We start from the raw sequence: 16311 nt of genomic DNA, 5'->3' as shown, positions 1-16311 counted from the left end.
CAATATTTACACATTCAATACGCTCATGTGAAGCCTAATATTAGCAATCAGCTCTCCTTTTGAAACTGTATTTATATTTAAGCTTATAAAGCGCGTTTGCCAAAACACTGTACAATTCAATTACGACAGTACAAACAAATCATCATGCGCAATTCAAATGAAAACAAGGAAAGAAAAGAAGTACATGTTAATTTTGAAAGAGAGGATGGGCTTTAAGACGAGTTTAAGACGAGTGTGGAAAAGTTGCAGCGAGGGTGTGGAGGCGAATAGTTAGAGGGAGAGAGTCCCAAAGTTTAGGTGTAAGAAGTGAAAAGGCATGGAAGCAAGGAGCGGCACAAGGAAGAGTGAGGGCAACAAAGAGAAACTGACATTGCGACCACAGAGTGCGGGAAGGAGTGTAGAGAGAAATAAGAGGAAAGGTGGGGAGGAGCAAGACCATGGAAGGACTTACATAACAAGGATGTGAAACAGAAGGCGAGAGCAAAAGAGAAAAAAAGAAATAGACAAAACGGAAGAGGTGATGGATGTGTGTGCATGAAGGAAGAGAAGACTAATGGCAACATTACAGAGCAGAGGGGTGCAAGTTGAGAACTAGGAAGACCAACTAATAGGGCATGAAAATAATCAATGCAATACACTATAAGTAGTAACAGAGAAAGGGTGAGAGAGATAGATTATACAGATGGAAGCAGCAAAAATCTGAGCCGTGCTGGAGATGTGAGCAGAGAAAGAAAGAGTGAAGGATTTTTGGCAAGAGAGGGAAGGAGTTGGAGCATCAGCTGAAAAAAAGAAGAAGCTCCATTTTAGTAGAGTTAAGACAGAGGCAGCTGTAAACAGTAAAATGGAAAGTCCAAAAAGGATCCGAGTGTCATTAGCGTAGAAGTGAAAAGATAGATTGAAGGAAAAAAAAAAAAGAAATCATGTCGTTGAATGATGTCAAAGGAAATAATAAGGGGACCAATGACTGAGCCTTGAGGAACACTGGTGTAGGTAACTGGGAGAGGAAATCAAGCCAGATCAGAACACGGAGTAGGAGTGGTGCGATAAGTAAGAGTCAAACTACTTAAGGACTAAGCCTGAGAAATCAAGGAAGGAGAGGGGACAGAAGAATAGAGTGACAATGTTGAAAGCCACAGACAGATCTAGAGACTAAGTACAGATGATTGTTAGGAGTGCCATGCCAAAAGAAGGGAATTCTAGGCATAAAGAAAGCAGTTTCCATAGAGTGAAAAGGATGACCAGATTGAAAAAAGGGTAAAAGTGAGTGAGTTTAGAGAGGACACCTGTGAATAGACAGCACATTCTAGGGCTTTGGAAAGAAAAGGAAGATGAGAAATAGGTTGGAAATTTGCTGGAGTGGAAGACGAAGGGTAGGGTTTTTTTAAGGATGGAAATGGCATGTTTGAACAAGGGTCGAAAAGAAGCAGTGCAGGGAGATATTCCTAAAGAGGCAGGATGGGGGCGAAATGGACGATGGATAGAAGGAATACGAGGAAGGCAGAGGGTCAATAGACACTGCAGGTCATCTTTAGTGTCCCCACTCAGCTGCCTCCCCAAGTCAGTAAAGAGAGTAAAGGCTTTCTCTAGCATTCTCCACTGCATTTTTGGAGTCCTCAGGACCAGTAAGCTATGCACCAAGTCCTAGGAAAACAGTAGATATAGGCCTCATTTTGAGGGGGTGGACATGGGTGATCAGGGTCCAGCAGTCCAAAAAAAAAACGGATGACAGAAGGGACAGAACCTGCACTTTAGCATCTAGGGAATAGCAAATCCTGTCCAGTGACAAAGTTGGCTCAGTTCCTGCAAATCAGACCAGCGGTAAGGTGCCATCTTTTCATACACCTGGATAGAACATACCCGCGCTAACTTCAGAAGGTACTAGCGGCAACATGGTCAACCGCAGGTACAGAAGCAACATTTGCTGCCATTCCTTCAGGCAAGGACTGCAACAACAGCCTTTGTGTGTGAAGCACCAGAGTGATGCCTACAGGAAGATCGGGCATTGAAAATCACTTGGCAACACAAGACATACATCCACCCAGACATCAACTGCAATCCCGCTTCACACCGAACTCTATTTGATCCGTATTTCGAATTAAAGTGTATGGTTTGAGACAAGCTTGTTTTAGTGGATATGCTCCCTTATGGGGTGTGCATTGCTTAGCCACAGGCAGCATTGTTCTGTGGTATTATTAAAGCAGTGCGACTAAACTAGAAACATCACATTTTATTTCTTCTCTGACAGGACGTGCATTTAGTCGATTCGACATGCTTGGGTTGTTAGTGCGGCGCAACATACCTGGAGGACAAAGTCTGGGTTTAAAAATAGTGAAATTATTTGGTTGAGAACACAAGGCAAGAAACGGGATGCATTAATGGTCTTAGCGGAATCTAGGCGGTCATGGGCTCCCACGCCTCATGTAGTACTGATCCCAACTGAGATCATTTGGTCTGAACACACTCGACATAAAACTCTGCAGGCGTCGTTTGACCAGGACTTTGGAAAAGTACACCGAGAGTAAAAGGTCTTAGTTGTATAATGCACAGCTTTATTAACTGAAATGATACAGGCAATTTTCTACGAGAAGACTCTCTCTAAAGCAGGCAACAAGGCAACGTATTTGAGCATACAGGGAATGTTGAAGAGGCTTGGGTGTGCATAGTTGTGGGAGAACTACAGGACAGATGGGAGCTTAGCCATCAGTTAGCTTCCAAAGAGCCTTGGTGGAGTAACAGGGCAATGCCGAGCACAAATTAGCAGCCACACCATTACAGGGTGCTGCATTCACCCATCATGGGGCCACATCAGACCCACCAAGGCTAGTTTTGGGGAAGGACATGACTGCACTCCAACCCTAGAAGTGGGGTCAATCAAAAGCACAGACCATCAAATGGACCAGGCCTGGTCATTCAAAGCAATATGCATTTGCAGCAGCAATGTGTAGAGAGCCCGATTCAGAACAAACCTGCCCAGAAGTGAAACCTTCACCCGGCCGTAATAATTTGCAAGTGACGATTAGTTAGCTTTAATTAGGATTTTAATTGTGATGGCGGGTTAGGATTCAACCACCTATAAAATAAAGCGTGCAGCCTTCATATTTCCCATCAATGCGTCACGCCACGCTCCTTTACCATGGTTGTGGGTTGCAGGTATTCTTGGGATTGTCACTGCTATGTTAGCATCCTTGTCCAAAGAGTGATCATTAGGGTAGGGACGGGCAACTGAATGGTGAACCTACAGAAACTAGTCCTCTGGTTTCTCACACCTGGTTACACAGTTCTCTACCTGTGCCAGTATGCATGCACGACAGGAGTGGGTGGGCAGGGGCAGCATGTGTACCCTTCAGTAGAAAAGGCAACAGCATGGCTCAGCCTTTTTGGAGACCGCATTTCGCAATCCCACACCCTTTCCTTAAGGTTAACCTGGTTAGCGAGTTATTGCATTTCATCCATAACAATTTTTATTTACTCAGAAGTTGCAGATGTGCGACTGGCAGAGTTAAGGGGCAATCCCAGGTGCAAATTGGCAGCTACATCAACATATCTGCCAAATGCAGCCTTGATATCCCCAATGAACGATGTGTCTAGCCTTGCGTATTCACCACAGCTGGGGAGATGGGTATTCTTGGGGTTGTTTGAAAGTAAATATATATTTTGTTAACTTGCTTTTTCCATTTTATGGTGTTACACAATGCAATAAAAATGCTATTCAGCCAAACCGGTACAGATGAAGCAATCTTTATGCTTCCAGTGTGCGACAGTCCATGAACAAAGATAATCGTGTAAATGAGATCACAGATGCTTCACTTCTACTGCCTAGAATCCAGAAGCAGCACAGTTGCAATACAATCGGGGACGTTTACTGGAAATGGGTCGATCTCAACCGTCAAGAGGCAAAGATCCTGATCGGTAGAGATTCTGCAGCCTTTTCAAGTTTCAGGATTTTGGGTCACGCTTCCAAAGCAAGCGTTCAATGTCAGAACTGCACCGCGGGTCTGCGGATGCAGTTATGATCCACGGAACCCACCAAAACGAATGACAGAAGCAGGCGAGTTACTGGCTTTATACATTTGGGGAAGCACAAGCACCCACATAACATAGGAAGCAAAATATAAGTCAGATCAGAACGGTGCAAAAGGAAGATGAAAACAAAACCGTTCAATCGGAGGTCTGGTTGCAAAACAGGACTTTGCAGGGGGAATAAATGAAGGCGGTGTAGGCCTGCGGTCTTGAGCTTTGTATGAAACTCAATGCAATTGTGTAATGCAAGTTACTTGATTAGCCTTCACAATTGTCATTGTAATAAGGTTTCCTGTGCAGTTTCCTGTATTATAAATAGCGATTCTTTCGTCACTTCATTTTTATCTTTAAAAACACACACACGCTCATGTTTTGCAAAATGTGCTTTTGGGAGAAACAGCTTTTCACTGGTGGCTTTCATGGGATGCCTTTTCCACCCCACCCTCGCCACATCCTCAGAGTCCACGTCACTCCAAGAGCTTCTGCATCTCTTCACCAGAGGGAAATCAGGGGCCTCCAATGTGCTGAAAGGGTTTAAGTTATCCCTGTTTCAACAGGACTGGGTACAAAACTGTATTTTGATCTATTAATGGGTCCGAATATTGGAGGAGTCTGGCTGCTTACGTACAGTTTTTTGTTGTTGCAGTCTTTCGATTTTATGGGTATGGTGGCCACAATAGGGACTGCCTCAGTTCCGCCTGGACAAGAGCTTTTCTGCTGGACTATATGTTAGAACGTTTATGGAAAGGTTTAGTTTCAAGGAATGCAGATTGTGCCACAATGCCAGCATATAAATTCATGAGGTGGCCAGCCTCTCTTGTAATGCTTAGGCCGCACACCTCTGGTTTTACAGGTAACATTTCTTCAAAGATGGTGCGGGTGCCTAATTTGGATGTTTACGTAGGAGAAGCAGACCTCCCATGAGCCGTTGACAGCATTTGTTAAACCAGATAAGTTATCCTTTCCAACATCGAAGATTGCTTTGTGCGATGGGGTCAGCAGGATCCCACAGCACGGCAACGGCTTAGCAGGACTGCAAGTTGGGGTGAACCTGTAATGAGGTGCTGTTCCTCAAGGAATCCCATTGGCTAGCCATTTTTCTTTGGGAGCCTGAATGAAGAGCCTTCTTTCTGGGCCTAACCACCATAGTTATTTGTTTAGTAACTGGTGGGAATAGGGTGCCTTGGAGGATCCTAATGGCGCCTCAGGATTACCAGGAGTGGAGACTATTTTGCCCATTTCCAGACCAGGTTGAACAGTGTCCAGACGTGTCCCTTGCTATAGCAAAGGTCTTCGAAAACCTTACGCAAAGGGTGCTAAACGGGTTGAGAAAATCTTTAGGTGTGGATGGCTATATCCACTGGTGAGAAGTACAAAATGTTCCAGGGTCACAACCTAAAAAGAAAAATGTGGTAGCAAGAGCAAGGGAAACTCCCCTATTTGGATGCCGATAGGTTTTATGGGATGAAATGGGCATGGTAAAGCACAGGCGTAGAATTCTCTCTGCTCCACATTAGTCCCTTTGCTTCGTCGATTCTTTTTTAGTGAGACCACTCCTTGCAAAACCAGTAGTTAGATAGTGGCACCATTCTTGCAGGGTTGTAACCGCCTTACGGATTCAGACGATAGCTGCATCCACAAACGAGCACTGCAGTTGGAGTTCACTGCAGTCACCCAAAGTACCAAGCCACGTCTGACTACAGGAGCAGAAGAACACATTGTAAAAGGCGATGGAGCGAGAGGAGTGAAGTAAAAGATACAGGACCTTAACGCTAGATTTCTGCGTAACCAGCAAGTAAGGCTACGACCTTTCACATCCAAAATGATCACTACTAGCAGCTCAATGAGCCTTCACAAGCGCAAGCGCGATGCTTTGCACATTTATTTTCGGAAGATAGACTGGAAGAGCTGAACCATGAGAGGCCAATACTCTCACCATTCCACAATCAAGTTAACAACCGGTATCAGTGATAGAAATCTGAGGTCAAGTAAGAAGGTACATTATTTACATTAATCAGCAGACTATAGAGGTTATGAAAACGCAAATGAAACGCACAAACACAGCGTTCTCAAGCTATAGAACACTATTAAAAAAAATGCAAGCATCATTATTTAAGACACTGGCTAGAATACATGAAAGAGGAAAAGTAGTTTCCTTTGCATTCCACGCAGATCACGCGTTTGTCACAAAGACATGAGGTCAGAGTTGGAGACGAGTCATGCACCAAGTACACTTCCCCATCCTACAAACCACCGGTACGGCATGAAGCACACGCCACCACAGGGCTTTCCATGCTTGTGGCCCATAACATGGACTCTTGAAAATGGCTAATGTTGGCCTCAAGATTGCTTAGAGCTAGTCTTTGGTCCTGCATACCTGGAACACAAAAACGTGTTAGAAGAGCACTGAGGAGTGTTTCAAGAACCATCCCAATGGGGCACCCTTACTCAGGTGGATTAAGGCCCTTCCACCGCCCCATTTCAGCCTCCCAATAGGAGTGTCGCTAAACTGAGTTTTCCGTACAAGGGCTGTCTTTCATGAAGGAACATTGCACTGGAATATTGACCGAGACCATACCCCCATTTCAAGTCAAAGTAAAGAGTGTCTGGGGTTGTTGGATGTCTTCTGCAGTATTGCCTTGTCAGTAATTCCCGGTACCTTTTCTTCCTTAGACGAAAATCAGGAGGGTCCATTACCTTTGGATCCTACCAAGGTCGACTGAGGTCCAAGGTACCTCCCACCCAGTCGCACATGCCTTAACCAGGCAAGGGCACCCATTAACGGGAGGCCCAAATGCTCAGTCCAGAATAAGGACAAGCACATCAGCCAGGTCATAGACTACAAGGTTCTTGTAAATGGGAAAGGAATAGAATTTGATGGGAACCTCAGTAACGTAAAGCATTGGCTGCCCGGTGCACCACTTGCGCACCTCTCCATCTAGGTCTCTCCCCTCTCCCTCCCATGCACAATTCCATACAGGACCACAGCAATTGCTTAAGCATGATCGACCAAGAGGAGAGCCACCACATGGCCACCAAAACAATGATTAAGCTGAGCGCTACCACCCAGGATAGAAGTGTGCATCAAACGCGCCTTTCCCAAACAAAGATCCTACTCTGGATATATGGAAACTATTTTACTGACTGGTTATGGAGAGAACTAGGCCTGCCTTAGGCAAGATGGTCCTGATCACCCTTCATAAATGTAGGTTCATCCTAGAGGAGTTAAAAAAACTGAGATGAAGCAGACGGACTCTTGGAACGCTGCAGCAAGTGGAACAAAGAAGGCCCATTGGAATCTGACTTGGAAAGACAGTGTGAAGCTTCGCAGGTCTGCTGTATGTGATCAGTGTTGCTCTTAGAAAACCCACACCCTCATTTTCATGCAGAATCGGGGGTCTTCATAAGTATTACCCATTGTGGTGGCCTGGCCCATTTCCAGGGAGGCTAGCAGGTGGGAGAAGGGGTGTGGTTGATCCTGCATACCCATATCAACTGCGGTTCAAGGCAAGTTTTTAAAGCTTCAAGTTGGTAATCAAATCCGATTTGCCACAGACCCTGCCAAAGTTGGCCTGTAACACAGACCAAGTAATAATGCCACTTTGGATAATGATTTTACCTTCCCTTCTTACTCCCTCCCCAGAGGATCTTGGTCATAAAGTAAACTGGACCCAATTTTCAAAAGCAGCATCAACCCTCCTCATTCATAACAAAGGGGTCTCTGCAAAGTGCCCAATGCCAGAAGTACAGACAATATCCTCTCAATGGGGTCAATCGTTGCACCAGAGGAGGTGCAAAATGGATATGTTCTTCTGCTGCAGCGATTGGTCGTGTACTTCAGTGGATCAAACTCTTAAACCAAACCACTCAGCAACCGGTTTCAATTCATAGGATCCCCGGTGCAAACATTTAGATGTTCAAAGGATCTGGTCAGGTGACCAAGTAGTGGCATACAAAACAAGTCAGTGCGATCCACCAGTCACAACAGCGCCTTAGATTGTACGTGCTCCAGCTCGGAAGCCCATTCTGCTTCTCGCAACGTCCAACTTCAGCAGGTAAGAGACTCCTCAGTCATACTCAAACAAGCTCACCAGGCAACAATGAGGATAGGATGTTCCACTATAAGTTAGATTCGAGAGGAAGTAGCTTTTGCCTGCATGAATATCCTAGCGCCATGTCAAGGTGTGGACCCAGAAAGGATTCCATGCAGCAACAGGTCCTGCACTCATCTACTGTGGCCCAAGCACCAATCGGAGGCCTAGCAGCAATGTACAGAGTTAGCAGCAAAGACAGTCGCATGTGGATGACAGCAATGAACATTCATGTCGGCACTACAGAGATAAATTAGGATTTCTTCAAACAGTGAGCTGATAAAACCCTGGGATGTTCTAAGTTATGCGTAGTTTACCGAGAGGTTGGACTGTAGTCAGTCTCCACGGTGCTGATGCCCAACATACAAAGTGTCAGCATCCTGCAAGACAAATGCCTATCCACTGCATACGCTACACAAAGGCACCGACCTCCTGATCATATTCCCCACCCCTCCTCCCCCACGGCCCCCCATGACCCGAAACCCAATCCGGGATACAGGCATGAGAGCTTCTGTTGCGGTACACAGTAAAAATAAGTCTAAAATAACTAAAGTATGAACAATTTCAAATTAAGTTACTGAAATAACTATGTTGCAAAATGTATGAGGCTGTTATCCCCCCCCCCCCCAAAAAAAAGAAGTACACTAAAGTGTGTGGGGGGGGGGAAGCGAAAAGAAAACCAAATAGACCAAACAGAAATAAAGGAAAAGAACTGCTCGAGGATGGCTGGAAGAGTGCTTGGGATTACTAGGGTCGGGAGGTGCAATTGTTTTAAGTACCTTGACGGAGAGGAAAAGTTACATGAAAATAAAGAGGCTGCCTTGAAGGAACACAATGAAAATGGCCCACACAAATATGTAAACAAAGTCACCACAGTGGGTTATGAAATGAAACAAGGTATCCCATACCGATACTTTGCCCACGTAACCAATTAAAGAGTTCGTGTTCCAAAGGCATGCTAATCTACAACTAATATGGATCCCCTCTCAGAATCCTGCAACATCTGGTTAGCAGTCAATGTCAGCTACTGGAAGGGTAACAGGAAAAAGGGGGAAGGGGCCGATATGACCGACTCCTATGCTACATTGTAGCAATTTCTTTTTCTTACTATTCACACTAATGTGCACTCTCCATTAAAAAGAGATAACTCACTTTTGGAGAGTCCGAGAAATGGTGGGCTCTGTGCATATAGAGAACGGGTGTTCATGCTTGGAGCGGGGGTGTGAAGATGCAGGATGGGGTGGAGTGGCATTAGTTGCCTAGTTAGAATCTTGCAATTTGCCATTTTTTCCCCATATTTTAATCACGAGTTTCCATTTCCATTAGAGGAGGCTGGCAGATCCAGAAGTGTGTAAGAAGAGAGGACGTATGGCTCAAATCACTACAAATAGCAACTTAAAGTATATTATACTCAATTGGACGTTTGTGTGGTGCCTGTACACAAGAGTTTCCAGGCACAACAAGACAAGAAAAAGGGGAGAGGGGGTGGGGACATGGGATATCAATCAGAAAATGAGACGGTTATATTGACCTGGTGACAATCCTGCCATGCAAGTGCTCGCGGTTAAGTGCCAGGGGAGGGGTAGAAGGTGAATTGCAATAGTGGGGGGAACCCAGGGGGGCGTCCAGTGCTCTACAAGCCAGGGCGGTAAGTGCCAGGAGGCAGACGTTTGTAAGAGCGGACCCAGGGATCAAACCTGTGCGGCTATGCGTCATCTTGCTTCCAAGGTGAGCATGTTGCCGCTGAGCTATCCTCCCGAGAGAGGGAGAAGGGGAGACAAAGTGATGTGGTCAAGGTGAAGTGCATGCAGAGGATACTGCAAGGGACTGTGGGGGGGGCGGAGGGGGGAGTCTGGTCCCTGTAAGAATCAGGAAGTGGCCAGGCCCCAGTAGCAGCAGCAAAACAATTCGGCAGATGATGGATTGCACACATTCGAAATATACCTAGGCACAACTAGGCCCAAAAACAAAACAAAAATCTCTTACAAGACTACATTCACAAAGTACCCACTACAGAGAAGGGCTGCTCTGAAGTGCTGAACATTTTTTTTGATGTAAATCTAAAAAATAAAACGCAGGCTCAGTTTTTCACCTCCTTAGGGTATAGACACAAACCAATGTGATGGTGACATGGCAGCAGGAAAAGGAGCGCTCACAAGCAATAGTGCACAAGATGCTTCCATTCTGTGGTGCATCAAGTCACGCTTAGTCATTGATGTGTATATCGCTTTCACCAAAGCGCTGGACAACAAGGAGAAGACTGTACATAGCTTGCATTATGACAAATAGAAAGTTAACAAAGCACACGTCAGGGTAATGAAAGGAAGTCAGCTTTCAGAGCAGCACAGAAGAGGTGAAAAGAGAGCAGATCAGAGGAGAGAAGGGGGTCACTCCAGAATGTGGGCGCTAGTAGGGGTCGAGGGGGACCCGAGACAGCGAGAAGGTGAAGATGTTCAGAGCGAAGAGAAAATTTAGGTGATATCGGGAGTGCATGTGTAGACAGTGCAGAGAATAGAGGAGGGCTAAGAGAAGCACGAGCAGGACATGAGAGGAATGGCAGAGCTGAACACCGATCAATGGGGGGCCAAGATGGAAGGCTGTAAAGAGCTGCACCAGTGCCACGGCCCCTTTCCGTGATCTGCATAGCATTCCTCGACAGGCAACAGTGCCATGCCCCTTCAGTGCCTGCCTGCCATGCCACGCGCAGTCATTTAATCTACTAAATAAACGAGCACTTGCAATGCCTCCGGTTTTGGCTTTTGTGTGGATAAGGGAAAGTTATTTGCCACGCTTTGGCGCAATGTTACTAACTGGCCATTAAAAGCAGCAGCTTGAAAATGATGCACGTACATGGGCGTCATATGACCATCTAATACCTCTAACAAAACCTTTGGCAAAGGCAACCGGTTTGGCTTCAACAGGACTTCAGTGAATAATACAAAGGTTCCTTATAGATCAAGTGGCTAAAGGCAGACCTGGTTAAGACATTTTTGTTACACCAGTAGCACTTTAACAGCACCACTTAATCCATTAGCTCTAAAAAATAAATACAATAAAATAAAAACTGGCAAGCACTTTTAGTGCAAAGTTTGATTTAAAGGTTTACTACAGTTAGTTCAAAGAGATCACAGGACAGTGTGTTTTGGGCAGGGGCGGCGCAGAATATGCGTGGAATGGCCATGGGGATTAGCATGGCCACGGGCAGTCAATGGGTGGGTAAATAACACAACCTACAAGCATTGTATCCCTCCTCGTATGCCAACTCTCTCCCTAGCTGCATTCCAAGGCATTTGTTTCGGCATATAGGTGGAATGAAGCTAAAACAAAAATGGGTACAGCCGAGGTCTGGTCACTTGCACATGCAGGCTGTGCAAGCCAATGGGATCTGCACAGTTCAGAGCAAGTACTGCACTTGGCTCCAGCAAGCTGGACTAGCTCCCCAGCCCCTGCTGAGCCCAGCTTGCTGCCAATCCAAAACGGCCTCAGCTTTGTCAACGGTGCCCTGCTTAGCCTTCTCATAGACAACAACATCCACTTCCAGACTAGAGGCACAGCCAATTAGTCTGCAAGAGGTTTACACTAGTAGCCAAATCACTCAGCCTTGGCTTCCAACTACATTATACAAACCAGTCTTCCTGCAGTGTCCTCCACAGATCCCACTCACAAACCCCCTACCAAAACCACAGTCATCAATGCCACCATGCAATTCAGGTCACTTCTGATGCCCGGCATCCTTCTTCACTGACTGGGCTCTCACCAACACAAGTTACACCATCTTTTTTGTGCATCTTCCAAAACCACTCCCATGCCCTTCAATAGTCCTCATCGTACGTTACCCAATAATCTCTGCTCTACCGCGCTCAACACCACACGTGCCGGTTCAGCTGAGACGCGACAGCGCAAAGGACCTTAGTGCACAGTTGTGCTATGAATCTCCTCAATCGAGGGAGGATGGCGCTCTCAGGAAAATGCATATTTGTTACACTGGAGGTAGTCTCTATACAGCCTCTTGTCACCATTGTATACCACCCATACACATATGGACCACCCCAAAAAGAGAAAAACAATAGTTTTAAACTCATAATACTGCTTTGTGAATACTGCAGGTAATTAAAGCCAGGAAGGCACTAATTATAACACTGGATATCCCTCGAATCTCTGTACCACAATCACTCATCTACACCACTGCCTGCCTAAACCCCTTGGTCCTGCATAGTGGAGTGAAAGGGAATGCCGTCTGAAACATTTTTACTGGCGGCTTTCAAACAGCGGCAGACTGGGCCAATGCATATCAACCATAGGGGTGTCAAATGTAGAATACCTTCTGGCTCCTTTGTGTGATAAATGGGACTCTACTAGAGTCCATTTCAGACCGTCTGGCCTGTAAAATGTGCTACGCGATCCCCATTAAACCTCTTCAGGAACTAACCATCGCTACAGAAGGTCTCGTTAAATAGCGTATGCTATGCTCTAGAATTGCAAAAGCTCTTTTGTCAGCAGGACTAGCTGCAGAAACACAGAATAGTTTCCCCCATCTTGATTAAGGCCCACCAGCCTAAGTACAGACCATGGGAGAAAGAACATCACAGGGCTTGGGCAAGCGGTGTAAGAAAGCAAGAACGCACTGGTCAATAACACATCTGGAGCAACACGTGTTTGCAGTGGAACAGGTTGGCAAAAATAGAATGACAAAGGTGCTTACTTGTCAGAGCAAAGTTTGGGTTTTCCACCTCCATGCGCTGGAGCTGGGCGTTCAGGTACACTGTAATGTCGATCCCTCGGGCCCCAGAAGAAGCGTTGAAAAACCTTGGGGGAATTTTATCCGCAATGTCTGGCTCGTCTCTCCCAAATCCAAGATTGTAAAGAATCTCTTCGGGGTCTTCTTCATACAGATCCAATAACTCTGAAACGCTAAGCAGAATCCAAAAACGTGAGCAAGGGCTCAGCTTCGAACATGTTCCTAACAACGGGACATGAAGGGTTTGGAATTGGAATCTTCAAACTCCCCTTTCCGAAGGGGGAGTGGGGGGGGGAGGGAGGGAAAGAAATGTTCCGCTACTTACCCCACCCCCTTCCGCTTACTGCCAAGTAACGGCAGCAAACGTAAAATGTATTGTCTACAACTACATGAAAATAAGCCAAGTTAAAAAAAGTGAATCAGTTTCCTGAAGTTTTAAGGCCAAAATATTCCAGCAAGCTGTGCAATGTCACTAGAAGAGGTGTTTACCTTGAAACTGTCGCACTGCTTTTGCCAGAGCCAGTGGAGTTCATGCTTCGTCCTTTCTGGAAGAACTGGAGTCGCCGGTCCTTCGCCGACATCCCATTGCTGCAAAACGAGAATGTGCAGAAATGGGGAGTGGGACAGGGCAGATCCTCGCATCAATTCGCCGACATTTTAGGATGACATGGGCGCAGATACTTACCATGCGGAATCCATCTGCTTATTGAGATGATCGGCTGGAAGTAAAGAAAACAGAATGAAAAACGATTGCCGGGCAACAGTCTTGTGGTACGAATTACAGGCCAGCAAGCAATTACCCAGCACCTGCATGCGTACTCTGCGCACGCGTGCTCTGGGCAGATAGAGGACTGGTCAGTTCATTTTGCATGTGGGCATGCTGAGGGGTGGCAATGTGGCAATGTTTGGCTAAATTCTGTGGGGGAAATCACAGGTTATCTGGGGGTTCAGTTCTGGAACGGAGCCTTCAATATTTCTGGCCACCTCTTAGCGGAATTAAGGTCACACCTTTTTGCACTTTACGCTCTGCATATCTAGTCTGAATTGAACAGCTGAGTTTAGCTTCCCTATTTGGCCAGGAGAAGATCTCAAGTAAAAAGTGGCCCCAGTACAAAAGCCAACCTTTAAGATGTTCTAGTAATGCTGCATCACTGTCACGTGGTGCACTGTAGAACAATCGGCAGTCATTGTACCAACGTTCACATCAAGTAGGGTACATGATTTAACCCCTTTCCCCCCCTCAACAAATCAGCACTTGCCTAGTTAAGCAACGATATGCGAGTGTCGTCTATGGTCATAGCTTTACTTTAATTTTATCTTGATGCAATCCAACAAACATTTCACTGCAAACATCATCTTTTCCTTTGTACAGAGCAACAGTTTCCCGTCTTCATAGTCCGTGCATTCCCAGGTACACAACAAGAAGTAATCCCAAAGGGCAGATACTTGAATCAAACACTATTCATTTCCATTAAAACAGCCAAAGCTCACATCATGTGCAAGGTACTCCTGTTATAAACACACACACACAAACACACCTCTCTGCAAGGTAAGAACAGAAGGCTAAGATTGTGATAAAAATGCAGTTAGTCCCAACACCGTCAGTGTTGCGTGAAAACACCCATAAAGTAGCAATACCGGAGATGGTAATGAAATGCATAGCTTACTGGGCCCATTGCCAAGGATTGTGATCAGGTACCCAATTGACAGCCAAAAATTGAAGTACTATCCACACTTCCGAGAATTGCTATCAAATCCAGTGGCATCGCTAAGGGGGAGTTATGCGGGGCAGTGCACCCCCTCTGAAATCATGTGCCCCCCCCTCTACCTAAGGCGAGCAGTGGCTTTGTTCTCTTTGCGTGGTGTTATTTGTGACACTCACTGAGGCAAATGTCTGCATATCACACAGCAATACTCCTTTTTGTCTGAACGTATGCATTCCGGCATCGGTATGAACATGAGCACGAGCCACTTCTCGGCTGTTCCTACCCGGCTTCTGCACAGTGACCCCCATAGTATGCTGTCCCTGCCATCAGATTGTAGCGCAGGAAACTGCAAACGATGGGCCATTAGTCACTGAATGGTTTCGTGCCTGCATTGTAATGGAAGAGGAGGTACAGTGGGGTGTGGGTAGTTGGTGCGCACAGAAGCCTCTCTGCAGGAGTGCTTGTGACATCACATTACCTTTCATAGGGCCCCCCTACTTGTCTGTTCCCTCCCTACTTGTGTCTTCGGCCCCCTCTGTGCCCCTCCTAAATTTGATTCCTGGCAATGCCACAGCAAATGCCCAACTACTTGCCCTGTTATTAAGCACGGGCCATCAAGTGCCCAATAACATCGCCACTGTATAGGTTTGTCATGAACTGCACAGGAACGTGTTCCACTGCCAAGCATTGGCCTGTAATGCCCAAGTGCACACTTTGCCAAAGGTTGTCACCAAGTGCCCGGCTTCCTCTTCGACCCAACCCACACCCATACTGGCCATGGAGTGCAGCATCGCTGTCCTCCTACTGATGCACACTGACACGCTCACCCCAACAGCGAAGAGACCGGGAGAAACGCAGCACAGAGGGGGAGTAATGCTTGCCGTCCCGGTTGCCTCACTCCAGCCAGCTCCCTAGTCCTGCAAAAATAGCGAGAACGGAGGCTGCAAAGCTGCGAGGGGAGGAACAGTAGGTAAGCAAAGCCTTTGTGCCTGCCTAGGGCCCAGAGGACAGGAGGCGTGTGCCTGGCACTCCCCGCAGCACCTGCTCCACAATGGCTTCATTACCCCCAGGGTCCCACTGGAGGGTAGCCAGTACGAGAAACCGCCCACACGAACATACAAAGGGGGCACTGTACTTATCTATCCCAAAGCCCTTTGGCTCAAACAGACTAGAGCTGCCCAGAAGGGTCAAGTACCACTGAAAATTATTGCCTTCTCCCTACATTTAAAACCACTTTAGAAAGGATTTTTCGATTAAAATCCATGTCAATGGAGAGGCTAGACAATGCCGAATTTTGCACAGATGTGGTTTGCAATTGAAAACATGCAAAGCTCTTGATTTTGTCAAAATATGTTCATGTCAGCAAATTCCTAAAGTGGATGAAGACTTTTCCCCCACCATTTTGGAATCGGGGCAGAGGTGTACAGAGGGTAGGGCCTGAGTGGGCAAGGTCCACCCAAAATCTGAAAATGCCCATTCAGAAGCACTGTCTGGGCATTAACAGCTGTTACTGTCACTGCGGTGGGCCCAAACTTCACTTTAGGCCCCACTTGTTAAACAATCCTGGCTCCGCCTGCGATCAGGGTGGGGGGCGCAGGGGGCTCAAGAGGTGGAGAGAAAGGGATGCTCAGATTTGAAGGTTTTGTAACCTGCTTGCAGATGCCCTGCTGTTTGTTCTTGCAGTGAAGTCTGTGTGTGCACTCTTCACCAAAATACAAACTATACGTTTTTGAATCTATAAGACACCTTGTACAAG

The 16311-nt window shown here is 46.3% G+C and overlaps 1 protein-coding gene across 1 annotated transcript in view; it reads right to left on the bottom strand.

The window, feature by feature from the left end:
• Positions 1–16311, bottom strand: part of ITPRID2 (ITPR interacting domain containing 2) — a 289925-nt gene that overhangs the window by 253148 nt on the left and 20466 nt on the right. Inside the window, exons 5-7 of the mRNA XM_069616077.1 lie at positions 13535–13568; positions 13339–13437; positions 12814–13022 (exon numbers count right to left, since the gene is read on the bottom strand). Of these exons, the coding sequence (XP_069472178.1) occupies positions 12814–13022; positions 13339–13437; positions 13535–13568 (342 nt within the window). The remainder of the gene's footprint in view (positions 1–12813; positions 13023–13338; positions 13438–13534; positions 13569–16311) is intronic.

Source organism: Ambystoma mexicanum, chromosome 9 (genome assembly GCF_040938575.1).
Source record: "Ambystoma mexicanum isolate Mex_15411 chromosome 9, UKY_AmexF1_1, whole genome shotgun sequence".
In the NCBI taxonomy this organism is placed as follows: domain Eukaryota; kingdom Metazoa; phylum Chordata; class Amphibia; order Caudata; family Ambystomatidae; genus Ambystoma; species Ambystoma mexicanum.
Note: the sequence above shows the minus strand (reverse complement) of the source record. Positions and strands in the feature narration are given on the sequence as shown.